This window comes from Candoia aspera, chromosome 7 (genome assembly GCF_035149785.1).
Source record: "Candoia aspera isolate rCanAsp1 chromosome 7, rCanAsp1.hap2, whole genome shotgun sequence".
Taxonomy (NCBI): domain Eukaryota; kingdom Metazoa; phylum Chordata; class Lepidosauria; order Squamata; family Boidae; genus Candoia; species Candoia aspera.
This window is the reverse complement of record NC_086159.1, coordinates 29,351,416-29,368,552: the sequence shown is the minus strand read 5'-3', so window position 1 is coordinate 29,368,552 and position 17,137 is coordinate 29,351,416. Positions and strand designations below refer to the sequence as shown.

General features: G+C 42.2%; 1 protein-coding gene and 1 long non-coding RNA gene across 2 annotated transcripts in view; one reads left to right on the top strand and one right to left on the bottom strand.

Annotated features, from left to right (window-relative positions):
• Nucleotides 1-5,766: 5,766 nt before the first annotated feature.
• Nucleotides 5,767-16,812, bottom strand: LOC134501583 (uncharacterized). The gene is made up of 2 exons (XR_010068363.1): nt 16,338-16,812; nt 5,767-5,913 (listed from the first exon to the last, which is right to left on the bottom strand). It is a non-coding gene; the product is annotated as an uncharacterized LOC134501583 (long non-coding RNA).
• The window catches only part of PDGFB (platelet derived growth factor subunit B), a 36,081-nt gene continuing 32,354 nt past the window's right edge, over nt 13,411-17,137 (top strand). The window contains exon 1 of the mRNA XM_063309444.1: nt 13,411-14,327. Within this exon, the coding sequence (XP_063165514.1) occupies nt 14,238-14,327 (90 nt within the window). The 5' untranslated portion in view covers nt 13,411-14,237. The remainder of the gene's footprint in view (nt 14,328-17,137) is intronic.

Genomic DNA, 17,137 nt, shown 5'->3' with positions numbered 1-17,137 from the left:
GCAAAATATTGGTGGTATATTTGACAACAAAGTATTGTTTTAAGACTTCTATGAGCATTAATGCTTTGAAACACATTTACTTTATGGAGATGGCTTGGGAGATTATTTTAGATTTGTACAAAATCATCATTCACTGATCTGTAAATGAATACCATAAGCAATATGGACAAAATTGTAAATAGTTCTACTAGTTTGTTCTAGCAGTTGGTTCACATACTAACAAATTCCAGCATTCTCATGCATTATTAACCTTGACTCCAAGAAAGTGATTTTAGCCACAGATGCATGCATGTTCACTGGTACTTAAAATGCTCTGAATAGTTCATTGAGTTGGAAATATAATTATCAGCGGGGATCATGTACAATCCTCAACAACACAGAATTTCCTGTGTGTATGCACAAGTCTGTTTTCTATTGCACACACAGAACTTAGGAATTCAGCAATATATATAAATATTTTTAAACCTCTGCTATCCGTCTCTTCCATCAAAGCAGCATTCTCTCAATGTTCTCCAGCTAATTTACACAGACACAGCAGCATCTGTGGCAAGACTAGAGACAAGGAGACCAGCCTGATATCAGGAGCATTGCAGCATCATTACATGCAAGCCCTGCCTTTTACTACATGCACTGCAATGTTGCACCCACACCCCAAAGGAGCAGAGCATGCATTCTTATGTCATAATGCTGCTTTCCTTATTCTGAAGAGAGCAGCAACTTCCCATGGGTGCCACTGCATGTGCAACCACCTTTAATCCTAACCAGAACTTCTCCCTTCAGCCCTGAAATACAGAATCTAACGATCTTGGACCAACCCTATGCCAATCCTGTAACCACGCAGCCTTGCACATGGGAAATGTTTTAATCAGAATTTTCTTCCAAAACCAGTGAAACCAGAGAGAAACAGGAGTTTATTGAGAAAGGGGACTACAGGGAACAAACACACTCTCACTGCAGAAAGGGTAATTGGAAAAAGATCATTGGGGCCTCCTGCTTGGATATTTGTAGGCAGGCCCGCCTCTCTTTTAAGTAGTTATCCTCAGTTTTACAGAATGTGGGGGTTAGGTGAAAGTCAGCCTTTTTGGGGAAACTGACTGTTGCTTTGCCCAGTGAAGGAAAATATTCATCTCTGAAGTCCTGGGTCTAGCCAGCAAATAATAAATTATGTAGGGCTAAATCCCCTTTTGCAACAACCCTTGATGGAATTAAAAGGTGTGGTCTGTTTTTTACTTGTGCCTTTGTATAAATAAAATTACCTAAGAAAAACCTGGGTGGTGCAGGGGAACAAAAACTGAATTCCTTCTATTCAGGCTTCTCAGCATAGGATCAATTTATCAGACTCTTTAGGGAGCATTTTCTGCCATACCAAACTAGAGGTTTATCACTGATTAGTAGGATATCTTCTCAAAAAGGGGGTGATCTATGCTAGTGAAAATGCTCTCTACTGAGATGACTTGGGGCAATCTCAGCCTAATGCCAAGTAAACAGGAAAACATATGTATACTCATAAACTGAGTTTTCACTTTGCATAAGGTCATTTTTTAAAAAATAACAATTTCTTGAACAAATGAGAGTTGGCTAAATTGGTACATGCCAAGCGTCAAATCAATGGTTGGATTCATGTATGCTACCCCAAAACTAAACAAAACACTTTCTGGCTTAGCATGATGTGTAATCCAGATACAGGGGTTTAATTTTGCCCGTATCTAGTGACCTTATGGATTAGAGCTATGGGCTGAAATGATTATTCCTTGATATCATCACCTGCACACCCCGCTGTGGTACAGAGGAAGGTTCAAATTTGTATGACAGTTTTATCGGTGTTAGCTTGAGTAAAATAACAGGAAGAAAAAAGAGCGAACATGGCTTGATAGAATGGAGCAGAGATCCAGCACAGAACTCAAAGGCCACGTGCACTGGCAGGACTAAGTGGGTGGTCCAGAATTAAATGTGGGTGCAGAGGAAGAGGAGTGAAAGGCTCCCTGTTTGAGAGTGAACTGCCTTGCATGCAGTACTTGTGCCTTCTGACATTTGTTCCCACTCCAACTCTGGCTTAAAAGCAAGGACAAAACTTTGGAAATCCCCTCTGCCTCTAAGGTGGGGAGGAGGTGGTCTTGGTGATCTCACTCCCTTTGTGTTAGTTGTGAGTGTGTGAGATTAGTGGCAGTATAGCCAATAGCAGGGGGGAGATGGACGCCCGACAGGCAGGAAACCAAGAATACATCAGAGGTTCTATATTTAGGGCTTTTTACTCAGCCGTGGACAATATTCTGTAACTTTGCATTGTTTAGGAGAGGGCAGAGGGCAGGAGAGCTATTGAAAGTCTTTGTTTGCAGAGATGCCACTTTGTCTGGGCCCAGGGAGCCAGGGAGGGAGAGGTAGGACATGCTAGCCCACTCAGATGTGTGTTTGGGGCGTTTTGGTTGGAGCAGATGCTCTGGTTGGAAGCACTGGAAGTGTCGTTCTATTGTTCTTCTCCAAATGGCTAAAAAGGGGTGGGGGTGGACAATAGGTAGAAAAGTTGTCTCTCTACCAGTTTACCATTTTAGTTGCAGTGTCAGAAGAGCGAAGTGGATCCTGCTTCTCAGCTACAGAAAATAGTGTTAGGTTGTACAAGGACTCACCAAAGAAGAAATATAAAACTGGTGTTAGATTACTTGGAAGACACAAAGAATCAACAGAATGTACACAGAATATATAGGGATACCCAGAATCCTCAATGGATTCAGAGACAAAGTTTACTATTGTTACCCTCAGCAGAGGTATTTCATTTATGTAACTGAGGATGGTGTGAACATGACCCTGGAATGATGAACTTACCAAAAGATGTCTATATCTCAGAAAGGCTTCCTTGCTTCTCACAAGGAAGACTAAGGACAGAATGTATGGTAGACAGGATTTCTGACTCCCACCTTGGGAGAAACAGAATTATCTCTATTAGTCACACAGAAAAAAAGAAACCCAAATCCCTAATTAAGGCAATACCATTATTAAGTGAAGTTGAGATAGATTTATGAAATAGTTTGCAAATTTTCAAGCTTCTAAAAGTGCTTCAACAAACAAGATAACCAAGAAAGAAAAGAAAATGCAAAAAGTAGAAACATTGTGACAACTGTGTAATCCCTATTTGCATGGATTACCACCTTATATGGGCTGGGAAATTGTAGTTCAAGATGTCCAAAAGACAGCACATGGGGAGGAAAAGCATCAGAAAAGAACAGAAATGTAACCATCATATAATAGTGGTTGGGTTCACAGAGCCCTCTGAGACAGTGTTTTGGCATAAGTTGTATTCACCCAGATGCTGCTGCAGTTTATAAACCAGGGATTGTGGCTTAGTGTCTTGTACAACCATTTTTATTCAATACATCATCGTTAGACAAGTTATGGCTTAATTTGATGCATGAGCCGAGCCAGCATGGGGGAAGCAAAGTGCAAAATGTAAGCACAATGAAACATAAGAGGAACCAGATTTGTTACCTAACTCAAGAACTGGAACCTGAAGTCCATTTAGATCCCTTTCAAAATACAGAGGAAAGAGAAAGATACTGGGAGACAGATATGGGACACCAGATCTCTATCATGTCTTGCTTTCGCCAGTGGGAAGCCCCCTACCTAGCTGGTCCATGGCTCTTAACAGGTCGAGATCAGTATGAGACCCAGAATGCCTGACCCTCAATGCCACCAAGGTTTCAGGCACACAGCTGGAGGCAAAAATTGTGGGAGAATGGCATGTGTGGCCTGAGTGACACCTGCATGGAGCTTTGTATGCTGGTACGAAGTGACAAGAAGGTCTCACTCGAAGCTCAGAATCTGCAAACTTGGCATGCTGGCTGGGGAATTCTGGGAGTCGAAGTCCACACATCTTAAAGTTGCCAAGTTTGAAAAACACAGGCGTAAAACCTCCGTGGACTGGAGGTGAGGCATGTCATCTTCACATTTCTAAGCTTCCAGCAAGTTAAGGACAAAGTATGCAGGGACAGTTATGTGGTCCCAGTAAGTCCCCACCCTCAACAGCCACTGGCTTAGCCACAAAGGACCCCATGAGAAAAGTAAATTAATCCCCCCACCCAAGGCTGCATCAAAGACAATACTGAATCCACAGTGTTGGTAGAGTAAAAAAATAGATGGGCTTTAGGGGCTTCCAACCCGGTTGTCTTTATCTGGGAGCTCAACAATTGCTTTCCCCTCATCTTCCTTTAGGCCTGAGATGCCACAAACTTCTCCAGGTAGAAGGAAAAGTGGGGGGCGGGGAGGGTACAAGTATGGTACTGGGGGGAATGCGACAGCTTCCGATTTTCGCATCTCTTTATTTTACCTCGCGAGTCATACCATCATGTTCTCAGGAGCTGAGTAACTGCCGGATCTATTTTTACTTCTGTACAGCAGGCTTCCTTTCTTCAGCTGCTGCTTCCACTGAAGAATGCAAATACGATGAACAGGGGGGCAGAAGGAGTAAGGTTGGAGAGTGATGGAGGCCGGAAAAAGGGGAAGTTAAATGCTCCCCTCAGTCAGGAAGACCAAAAAGCTGACATCCCAAAGGAACAGCATGTGATGCACATCAGAAATTAACATATGCACACAAATTATTGCTATACTGGGATAGTATGGAGGGGGGGCAGGAGGGAGATAGCCTTTTCCAGTGTTATTTGGCTCTTTGGAAAAATAAAGAAGGAAAATGGGGCATTTTTTCATTCCATGAAAACAGGAAAGAGCTAGCAGTGAGAGAAATTTGTACGAGCAAATGCTCTTCATGGTTGGGGAGAAAGAGTTCCATTCTGTCCTGAAGCTCAAAAGAGAAAAATGAAAGCAGAATCACGTGTAACTTTCTAAAAGGAAGATTTTTACTTCTTTGTTGATGAAAACACAGAGGCATCAGAGCAGAGAACACATTTGAGGAAAACTGTTTTCCTCTCCTCTCGACTCCTCTCCTCAAAGCTTCATGCTTCTGCCAGGCATTCTGTTTTCCTCCTATATCCACAAGACTATTACAATGCAATCTCATCCTCCAGTAACTCTGAAAGGAGGGGTGATGATGGAGAGATGCTGCCACTACGCTGATGGAACAGCCACCGTATCCTCTACATTCTCAAGAGGAGAAAACTAAGCACTCCGAAAATATAGATGATGTAAAATGACAAATATGTCCCACTGCCCCTCAGAACACCTCCAAAGTGTACCAAGCAAAAGAGATGCCACCCACATATAGTAGTTGCATAAAGGACACCCCCCCTCCCCATGGACAAAACAACTTCGCCCCCAAATCCTGGTAAGGTTCACAGCAGGTAGCACCACTTAGCCTACCTTGGCTAATTTCACCCTGGAAACCTGCAATTTTCCACAGGAGTGGTGGGAAATGCGGATTGGTATTCCTCTCTTTACCTCTCAGTTCCTAACTGATGAGCTTTCTTCTTGTTTTCCATCACTCTCTCCAGTTCCAAACTTTGAAATTGTTTCTTTTTCTCCAATTCTCTTCTCTCTCTCCACTTCCGTTTGAAAAGATTATTTTTCCTCCTGGAATTCCAGGTCCATTCTGAGTAACTGGAACTGAGTTTCCAATTTCTTTAATTCACATGGGTCAGTGGTTCTCAGGTGGGCTGCTCTGGCCTCTGGTATGACAGCATTGGTGTCTGACTCTTGTGATGTCTTCTGTTGCTGGACAGGCAAAAATGTCTTCTCAATGTTGCATGGAAGACTTTTATTCCTTAACACCAACCTAGCTATCCTGTTGAACCTGTAAGCTACAAATAAAAAAAACAACCCAAGTTTTTATGTCTGTGCAGGTCACTTCATTTCTCTGCTAAAGAAATTTCTCCAAGTCAGATGAATGACCTAGAAACAGAAACTCTGGATGAAAGATTCTGCCATGCTGCAATGCTATCACACATTGTTCCAAATGCCACAAGACTGTTTCTCTAATATCTGAAAAGATTTTGGAGCCCAAAGCCTTCCTTCATTCTTCCAGGTTCTAGATTTCAGCATAAGAACAGATTATTCAAATGTCAAGACAGTTTAAGTCTTAATCCAACAATGTCAATATTCCACAGAAAACTAAAATGCAGTTTTCTAAGCAGCAGCTCGGCCATCTTCTCCCAGCCCACCATCCACCAGAGCTCTTGGTCTATATAACCCTCCAGCCCCAACTATAGGTTATGCTAAATGAAGATTATGAAGGATATAGTCCAAGGCAACTAGAAGGTACCAAGTTGAAGTAGGTTGCTCTGAGTAATGAGTATCCTTTGATATAAACTACATACATACATCTTACCTAGAAGCACTGGGGGGTTATTGGTTGTAGCAATCACAACAACTGGAACATTGGATTGAAAAACACAACATTTTCATTTATATAGCACTTTAAACATAAACTTGTAAATCCCACTTAATTTAAATGCATAAATGTGGCAGGATAAGCAAATATAATTTCCCCTTTTCTACCCCCACATTAGAAATGAAAGGGTGAAAACCATCATTTAATAACATAATGGGAGAAGTAAGATTCAAAGCAGAAGCTATCAGCTATATAACTCAGCCTCTCAGCCAATCTGCAATATTCCATGTGATGTAGAGATGTGCATCCCAATCCTATATAATAATTTATCAGCTCCCTATGTGACTATTATAGTAAAGGTAAAGGTTTCCCTTGACATTAAGTCCAGTCGTGTCCGAATCTAGGGGGCGGCGCTCATCTCCGTTTCAAAGCCGAAGAGCCGGCGTTTGTCCGTAGACAGTTCTGTGGTCATGTGGCTGGCATGACTACACGGAAGGAAACCATGTTTACAACACATGAATAACTCTCAGAGTCACACAAGAAAGGAAAAGCCTTGCAGAATCACATCAGATGCCCATCTACTCCAACAACCTGTCTCACCCAGATGCTTCTGGGACATTCACAAGCAGAATTTGAGGTCAACTAAGTTCTCCTGCTTTTGCTCTCCATAAACAGTAACTCAGAGGCAATAGCCAAAAAGAAAAAGAAAGAACTTTGGGCCACGCTAGCATTCTGTTTACAAGCCACCTTGGTCTCTTGTTTATTTACCATGAGGTAACTCATGGGCTTCAATTGCAGGAAACCCTATCATCTGCTTTCATTGGCTGTGATACTCTAGAAGAGGATTCACAACCTAATGTCCCAGCATGGACTTCTGCAGAAGAGGAACAAGTGGGGGCCAACTGACAACATGTATGTTTTGTCAGAAATTGTGCAGTCTATATACTTGCATGCAGACTCACAATGCAAGTATGAAAGGGCAGAGCATGCATTGTGATGTCATGTCACACATTTCATCATTTTGGCATCACTGTGGCTAACCACAAATGCCTTTGTGTCTCAGAGCTACATGTGGTGTCAGATTCTCTGGCTTAAACTTGGCAGAAGCTATCCAAATACTTGGCATGGCATGGCATGGCTAGATAAGATTTTTTATTGCATATAGGATAAAGCTACTCTACATGAAGTGCAGACCCTTCTTATACCTGGAGTAGTTTAATTTTGGCACTTCATTACCCTGATTTTCCACAGCTTAATAGGCATTCTGTCTTGAGTTTCTCGGAGGTTAGTGACTGATGGCTGTTGACATAGCCAACATATCTGTCCTGAGAAACTCTATCTTCCAATATAACTTCTACATATAGCTTTATGTGGTTTTATGTAGTTTTATGTGCAGTTCCTAGAGCCCACCACATTGGCATGAAATTATCTTTTCATATGAGGAAAGAAAAAATGAAATAAATGGGAGTAATCAAAATTATAAATTTGATTTATTTCCCCTGACTCTATCCATATCTTTGTCTTTGACCTGACAACTTTTGGAGTTAACCTCCTGGCCAAGTGAAGACTTTGGGCCAAAAGAGGTTGACACATTTGCTCTAAAATTTCACTCCCAAAACATCTGGACCCTACGAGATTTGGGAAAGTTGTCTTGGATTAGCTACAACATACTCTTCCAGAGCAACTGATTTGTAGCATCTGTCTTCCTACAGGGAAAGATGGTCTATTTTCTTCTCATGTTAAATAAATAGCCACTTTTATATTCTGTATACATTCACTAAATAATATATAAATAAATAAATAGCCACAGAAAGGTTAAGAGTCTTTGAATTGTATTTACCTCAAGACCTCTCCAGAACTACAGTCTTTTTCCAAACATCCTCTTCCTCACTGTCTGAATTGCTAAGATTTAGCTTGTCTCTAAACCTATGATTCTAAAAATTCTGCCACACATCATCCATGTGTAAATAAATAACCTTTTCCCCTATATTAGATCCCACGTAATTTAGCCGGATATGGAAAAGACGGTGCGCCAAAGACTTAAAAATAAAACTTGGATTTTCATGCCACGTATCTCACTCTTCCTACTATATTGACCCTAGACTCTGCACATTCCCACTTTGATGTACTTAAAAGGGATTATGAAGTTCACACCATGAAAAAATAGTTTTTCATCTGAATATGGAGTTTGATCTTGGTGGCATACACTTATGAAGATATGCCTAGATGCTTAACAGTGCAGTCCTATGAAGTTGTGTTCAGAAGTTAGTCCCATTACATTCAGTGGGTCCATAGGAGTGCAATCTAAGGGAACATTAAAAAAATGGTATTTTGGGGGTCTAAAATTAGGTTTTGGGGAATTCTGGAAACTGCAGTGCTAGCATCACTGTTCAGAAGATTCCCACAGTTCAGGAAATAAATATGGAAGTATATCAGTAACTCAGGCTAAACATATGTTCAAGCAAGGTCAAGGAAACAGTTTTTCTGTGGAGGGCTATGTTCTCTCTTGGCTACTGTGAAATATCCAATATTTGTGGGCAATAAACCAGCTGCTCTTTCTTTCTGGAGGGGGTGGGTGGGAAGGAGGGAATTCCCTTCCACTGTAACCTCTAGGGGATATTCCAATGCTTGAAAAGCTCTTCATCTCTTTGTCCTAAATGCCTATTAAAAGCACATAAAATGTAACCACTGCAGCTGGGACGAGGGAAGCGAAATGGCCCAAGGTTCTCTTCTACATCCTCACAGCCAAACTACATGGAACTAAACGTGCCAATTGTATCATTGACATACTTTAAATAGCAATCATTGTGGTGGCCAGCTGGAGCTTTCTTGCTGTACTAAAATGCAAAATTGAAGGCAACACAATTTTCTCAAGGTCATAATACTAGAAATGTTTTTCCGAACATAGTTAAGATTATAACTTTTAGCATTCCCAACAAGCATTGCTAATGGGAAATTCTGGGAATGTAGTTTCTATGCAGCTGAAGAGACCCAGTATGGGGGAGGCTGTTCTATAAAAAAAGTTTTAATCCCAGCACACACTCACACGGTACTCCTGATCAGAGACTGCAGTGGCTGGGTTGAAAAAAGAAATGTGAAACTTTGGGTGACATATTTAATATCAAGCATAGTTTCGCTCTCAGGAATACTAAGGCCACTTAAACAGTGCTTAAAAATACAAATCATCACACTCAACCACATAAACAAGGTCAGGAGTCAGGCTTAAATAAAAATTTGCATGCAATAATATAAATATAATGACTGCAGTATCATAATACATTTAACCTGGTTACTAATTTATTTTCTGAGGTTACCCAATACAGTAAATTCAAAACTAACCAAGGGCCTGGGTTCACAGAACATGCACCCCCCCAGCCAATGTTAAAATTAACTAGGTTTAGCCCGCTAAGCAAATGCAACTGTCAACATGTGTGAACACAGCCAAAATCTTGTCTTCTTATATAGGTAATGGAAAGCAGAATATAGTTAAATTTAAATAAAAATACTGTATACTTCATCTCATGAAAATGGCAGCTAGGCTGTCTCTAGACAATCCGCTCAATGTTCATAAATTCCATGTTTCTACTTTCCCTTCTTATGGCTTGCTACTTTTAAACAGGACTTGGGTAGCACTCCCCCTTCAAACTGAGCCCAGAGAGTGGGGACACAAAGCTGACCTAACCAGCATGTTTAAGCTTCCCATAGTAATTCCCTATTCCCAAGTTGGGTTAACTTGTCAACAGAGACCATAAGGAGGATAATGGCTTTAACTCATAGGAGGGAATAAAGAGGGATTATTTGTCCCCTTTAAGAATAAGCAACCATAGCATGGTGGCAGAATACATAGTTTATATACGAAGTGTTGATGGTTTAGTCTTTTGTGCCTCCAGTGAAACAGGACTGGAAAGTTTAAATCAGGCTCTAGAGAGCTGATGCTAATCTGAACAGACAATGGCTGTGTTCACAAAACCTTAATCCTAACATAGTTAACTGAACCCAATTACCTGGATTTGTACATATTAAACCATAAACTAATTATATGGCTGGGTTCACAAAATGCACTGAACCACAACTAACCACTTACATTTTACTTTGTGTGTTTTGTGAATCTAGCCAGTACAGAGCTGGATGGGCAAAAAGTGTGACTCAATGACTAGGTTTGTGTATTGCACTAAATCATACTATGGTTTGGTTTGGTTTGTCTTAGTGGAGCTTGTGAATCCAACCACTGTATCTGCAAGCAAAAGTTTACAGTTTAGAGCACTGTACAAACTCCATCACTCATGGTTTATTCAATATACCATAGTTAAGTAAACTAAGTTTAGCATAATCTGAACATCCAGCTAGTATAAGGCAGTTTATTCATAAAGAAAAGCCACCCAAAGTTCCTTCTCATTGCTTACCTTCTTGATGTTTTTTTTCCTTTGATTCACACATTGTGTTAATATATGAGATTTATCTAGATTTAACATGTTGCATGAGCCCAGAAAGTTTGGGTTTACTCATTAAACTATGGTTAAACAAGCTATGAATGTATTCATTTACAGTGTGAATCCAGCCGCGATGTCACTGCTGGTTTTCCTGCTGAACTCCCCTCCACAACCAGAGGTTCCAGACACCCAGTTCTGGTATGTACATTTCAGGTATGCAAACCTCTGGATTCTGAGCAGCTCTATGTGAAATCGCAATGGAGCCCATTGAAGAATGAATGGCTCAGATAGATGGCACTCAGCAAAACTGTAATGCACAAAGGAAATATCCTGGGGCTTCACACAGATAACAGGGCAACCCCAAAGCCCTAACCAAAAGGGGCATCTGATGTTGAGCGTTAACCTCCTGACACAGCTGAACAGAGGCAGGTCCCCCATTTGGTTGGAAGGCTTTGTGCTCTGCCACGTTTGTTAGTTTTTGCCTTGTAAAGAACATCTAAATCCCAAGATATAAACTGACATTAGACCGTATTCTATGATCTAACAAGAGTCAGACTGTATCTGTGTTGATAGAGAAGGAGAATGGGGGGTGGGGGGGTTGTGCCATTTATTAATACCTCTGAGCTGTCCAGATTGGGTAACTATGAATTGGCTTATTTGGCTGTTATGAATCTACATAATCCTTATAGTGCTATTTAAGGCACAACCTAAGAGGAATGCCTAGACTAAATACTGCCCCCTCCCCTCCAAGTAAGCAATATATAATCCATTTCCGTCCAGCTGCACTGTGCTATTTCTCCCTTGGCCCTTTTGTGCAAATCTTTAGGAACAACCATGGTGCAGGATCATAGTCCTGATAGCCATGGATTACTAGGTGGATTCTTCAGGCCACCTTTGAAATCATTCTCTGTGTTGTTGCTCTTTTACAGTTTGTCTTTATCAGAGAATATATTGGTCCATCTTGGTGAGGCTGTTGACTGCCATAGCGCTGTATCCCCAAGCTTCTGATCACCCCCCAGGCTGGCTCACTGCCAACGAGTGACCCAGCCATTTTACCATCCCACGGAAGGGGGTGTGCGTAGCTACATCATTTCACAGGAGAGAGAAGGCAGAACTACTGGAAGTTGCTTGCTTGCACTCAGATCCAGACATATTGACGAGAAAACATTTAGGATGACATCTGCTGAGCAAGGAATGACAGGGTAAAAATGGTTCCATTTAAAGAGCAACAAAGTGGTTGGCAGCAAGGCTGCATGGATTCTGCATCTAATCAATCCATTACAGTACAGACTTCATGCCCGGTTCCAATGCTGAGCTGCTTTATAATATAAAATTTATGTGCATATGTCTGGTCTTAAAAACACCATGCAGGGGGGCTGCTCTGAAAACACTTGCCCTGAAACATCATGAAACTGCCAGAAAAATAATTAGCAACACCCTGGATCTGACATGCAGAATGTTCACAGCTCAACCATATAGCAGATATTTTGTATACGGAATACCCCACCGCAAGTTCCACCCCAGGCACACCATGTTTAAAGAGTCTGAACAGATGCACTTAGAAAGAGTTCTGCATGAGCAGCAGCTGTTGAAGCAGACAATACTAAGTTAGATCAAGCAATGCCCTGAGTTTGCAATAAGGCAATTCATTTATTTATTCAATGTATTAGTTACAGTGTAACAAATCATTCTCGGGGAAACTTACATAATCAGACACAGCAGAAAAGGATCTTAACAGTTTACCAGATGGAATTTAGATGCAGAGATATGACCAGCTCTACATTTTAAGAGCAGAGTCTACAATTGCTTTTTATGACCAGGTTCACATATAAAGTTAATCCCTGGTTTAAGTAAACCACCATTGGCTCACTTTCCAAACACAACAAATCACTATGGTTTGCAAATGGATAGCTACTGGCTGGATTTTCTTAACAACATAAGCCAAAATAAAACCATATTAGGGCTTAACATGTGTAAACTGAGTTAATCCTCTTGGACAAGGATTTGGAATGTGAGTAGAGAAAATATAACATCAAATGTAGTTTCCAAACCATGGTGGGCTTCTATTTTAAAAGAAAATATTGACTCTTGTTTTGTTTTCATCTAACAACTAATTACCCCAACTTCTCCCAGCAAATGTCTCCTATTCAACTTTCCGAAGCTTGGATGTTTATTACATTCTGGAAATTATTACTATAACAACGAATTGCCTTCCAGCACTGAAGGCTATGACATGTGCCAACTTCGGTGGATCCTTTTGCTGATATCATGTGTATCTTTTGGGCTTTTGTCTGTTTTTGCAGGTAGATCAAAGATATTCAAGCTCTAGATTCACAGAGCTAAAAGAACACATATTAATCTTGTCTCCAAGTACCTACGCTTCAACAGAGAATACTAGGAGCCAAAAATACAACACAGCAATGCTAGGCTGAGAACTATCCTCCCCCTTTTCACTTTGCCCTGAAGGAACAGAATCTCCCAGGTTCTCCCTTTTGAAAGCAGAGGTGTTTCTCCATTCACACCGTGTTTGTTAACTACAGATTCTGAAAAATTCTACTGAGACTAAATTCTCTTTTTCCCCTCTTTGATTCATAGCCAAGAGAGGAGTTCCTGCCAGCCCTGTCTCCTCCCCCTCTCCTCTCCCTCCCCCTCTCCTCCTTTAAAAGAAGGAACTGTAATACTAGCACCTTATTTTCTTGCAGACTAAAATTGAGACCCAAACTTGCTCTCTCCTTGGTGCTGGGTCTGCCTCCAGCAGAGCGGACCTTTTGCTTCCTTGCTGCAACAGAGTACAAGGATCAGCGAGAGCAGCTGCAGCAATTCTAGGAGATTTTGCAAGACTTTATTTCCACACACACACTTGCTGCAGCAAGAACCATTTGCTCACCTGTCTGCAAACATAACAACTGAAGCCTCAAAACTCTTCCTCAACCAAGACTACCACTGCTCTTTGGAAAGACAGCTGACCAGGAAGCTCAGTCAAATGGTTCCAAGAAATGGAGCAGTGTAAGAAGTCAAGTAAGGGAGAATGAGGGACACGAAGATCTTCATTCTCCCTGTATGGTTTTTAATGGCTGAAGTTTAATATTTTGAAGAAACAGCCTAAATAATTTTGCTTTTGCCAGCAGACTTTTTTATCCTTAAGGAAAGAGGACCTGATTTCACATGAACTGCCAAATCTAGGAACACAGACCTTACACTGAACTACTAGGGGTATGTAGATGGAAGAGACCCATTTTGGATGGCTAAGTTTTTGATGGGGACATGACTATATTTTTATTTTTACAAATACCTTTTTCTTCTCTACCAAGAAGGCAGACTAGTAATCAAGTCCCTCCACTCTGGAGCTGTTAATTCCGCCCCCCCCAAGAGTACATATTATTTTTGGGAGAAAGTTTACTGGGACAGAAATGAGACAGTGAAGAGCTCTACACTTAATATACAGCCAATTACAGTAAGTGCAGATCCTCAATCAGCCTGAACTGGGAAATCTTAATTCTTTATTTTTTTTAAAAAAAAAATAAGACTCTCCTTCAATGTGTCTGGAACTTCTGGGGATTGGAGTCGGCATGAATTTTGGACTGCTTTTCGTGTCTCTCTGTTACCTGCCTCTCATCAGCAGTGAGGTAAGTACTTGCCTTTTAACAAAAATATGAGAAAGAAAAACCTCCTGGTGAACATCAAACTAATGATAAAAGTATATACAAGAGACTAGGAAACACATCAAGTGGGTGATTACCAGCAAGGGGTAAGATTTCCATGGGATATGCCCCCCTTTTCCCCTTATAAAGTACAAGAATTTTGATCCATGAAATTAAACTGACAACTTGGCCACCTCTTCTTGAAAGAGAATCTTCCTGAAAGAATTGTTTGCTGAGGGAAAGTTATTGATTCCAATATTTAGAAAGACAATACAACCTTATGCATGTTTACCTGGAATTCCCAGGAAATTAAATATGATTTACTCCCCAGAAAGTATGAATACAATTGGACCTTAATCATAATAATTGTCAAACAGCTGCTCCTGGAGATGCCTTTTTTATGGTTGGCAGTTCTGTCCAATCTGGGTAAATACAGTCCATGTGGCCTTTTCATTTTCTCCTAACGAGGAAAAAAATGTTCCTACAGCCCTTCACCTGTTTGTTATGCACACCAAGCTTTCTAATTATCAACAATACTGGCCATCAATATTATCATATTACCTGAGAGCGTGATGTTGATGCTGTGACACCGTTTGGCCATCTGTGATTAATACACTTGGAACCAGTGCTTTATGTTTCTCAGTTTTGAAGACAATAAAATTGTATTGGCATTCTCCTTCTCCAGTATATTTGCAGCTACCTTGTGGGCTATGCTTATGGTTTGTTATGCTCCTGAAAGGTAAGGAGCACCTTGTACAAACCAGCCTATATCAGATGGTCTCAGAAGATCCCTAACATAGGGCACTGAGGAAATCAGACAATCCTGCTTGGGGATTCAGCCCAGGTAGCTGGCTTGGAGAGGGTGGGAGAGGGAGAGTCTCTGGTAGTTAATGGAGGGAGCCTGCCATATTCCTTAGGATGCCCAAGGGAGCTGGTCTGAATGAAAAAAGCAGAGGTTTCTCTCTCACACGCTCCTACGATGGGAGGGTCAAACTAAAAGGAGTTGGAGAAGCCAAGAGTATTGGCTGGCAGCTGAATTCCAACTGGGGGTTACTTAGCTGGGGATGTAATCTTCCAGCTGTTCCAAGCTGGAGCTGCCACGGGAGAGATCCTGTATCAGTTCCAAACAAATGCCCAAGAGGAAAGGCAGGGAATGTGGAGATTGGGTGGGGTGGAGCTCTTAAAGGGCCAGAGCTGCTGGATTTCCCTTCCATTTAAAAAACCGGTCCCTGCAATTTCTACATGCATTACTTTCAGTCCTGCTCAGCTCTGCTTTAGTGACACTTGGGGGCAAATCAGATTATTTGGGGTTCTTTGGGAGGGGGTATTCTTCTGACCTCCCCTTGAAGAAAGGGGACAGCCAGCTGCCTTGAACCAAACACACCAATTTAAGAGGCATGCCCAAGTTCATTAATGCTGAGTGGGTGTGCTGCCCTCATGAATCTAAAGATGACAAATAGATTTCCATTATCCTGCCAAGGGAAATAGAATCTAGGCACACAGGTATGTGCAGAGTAATAACAAAAAAGGGGTCATGAGCATATCGGCAAGAAAGGCGCCACAGATTTTGTAGGTTTAAAGGAAGGACTGAAAAATAGGACTGTTTAAAGAAAAGAATGGAACCTGCCTCCGTTTTTGGAGGAGGTGGTGGTTGAGGCAGCATTCCAATCTTGCAATATCATTTATACAGAGTAACAGAGGCTCAAATAAATTGTAAGGTCACACCCCTTTTTGCCAAATAAAACAGGTGGATGGGAGCCAACAAAGAATTTCGCCCATAATTTGTACCCACTGCTAAGACTGGCCCAGAAATTGGTGAAATATAAACGAGCCCACGCAGAGTGCATTCTCCTTCGTGGGTCGCTGCAGCTCCCCGCTTCCAGAGCAACAAAGGCTTCCCTGCCAGATGATTTGTCCTATAGACCAAAAAAAAATAATCGGTGTGCAGTGTCCCGAGCAGGAGAATATCTGGGAGGCTGCCAAACCTCAGGTTACTTGGGTGCCCACAAACCTGTGCAAAGAATTCTTCTTTTGTTCTCGGGGAGAGGGGGGAGGGGGAGGAGGTGCGTCACGCGCTCCTCGCCGGCCTCCTCCGAATCCCGCCGGAGGTGGTCGTAGCAACGAAAACCACCCGGCCCGTCCGCGGCTTCTCCAGCCGGAGGGGGGTTAAGGAGGACGGCACACCTTCGGCCCTCCTTCCGTTGCTCGCGGGCGGTGCCAGGCTCGCATTCGCTTTTCCTCCCGGGCTAAACCGAGGCCGCGCTCGGGGCGGGCGAGGAGGAGGGGAAGGGTTTTCCCAGAGCGGGCAGCCCCCTCGGCCTGCAGTAGCAGGGACATGGGTCGTTGGCGCCTCTCTCACGCGGCTGTCCTCGCTGCAGCCCTCTCGGTCGTCTTAATGCTTCCCTGTTAGCGCTGTATTGGTGGTCTTAATGTGCCTGCGCTGGTTCGTGAGGTTCGCGATTCCTCCCAACAGCAATATAGTGGCCTCAGGGCTGCGCCTCGTAGCAGAGAGAGGCAAGTTGAATGGTGACCTATTAAAAAAATGGAAACTACAGTAGTGCCTTACTAAAAATAGGTGAGGGCCAGTGGTGAAGAGGGCTTGAGGCCCCAGTAAAAATTCCTATAGGCTTGATGTGCGCAGATGACCTTCCCACCCTAGATCAACGTTGAGGGATGCTGTGTCATCAAGCTGGTGTGGACTCTCAGCAATCCCATAGACCTTCTCAGTGAGGATGTATCCCTAACCTGACCTTTCAGGTCTTCCAAGGTTACATCCATTGCTGCTGTAACTCAGT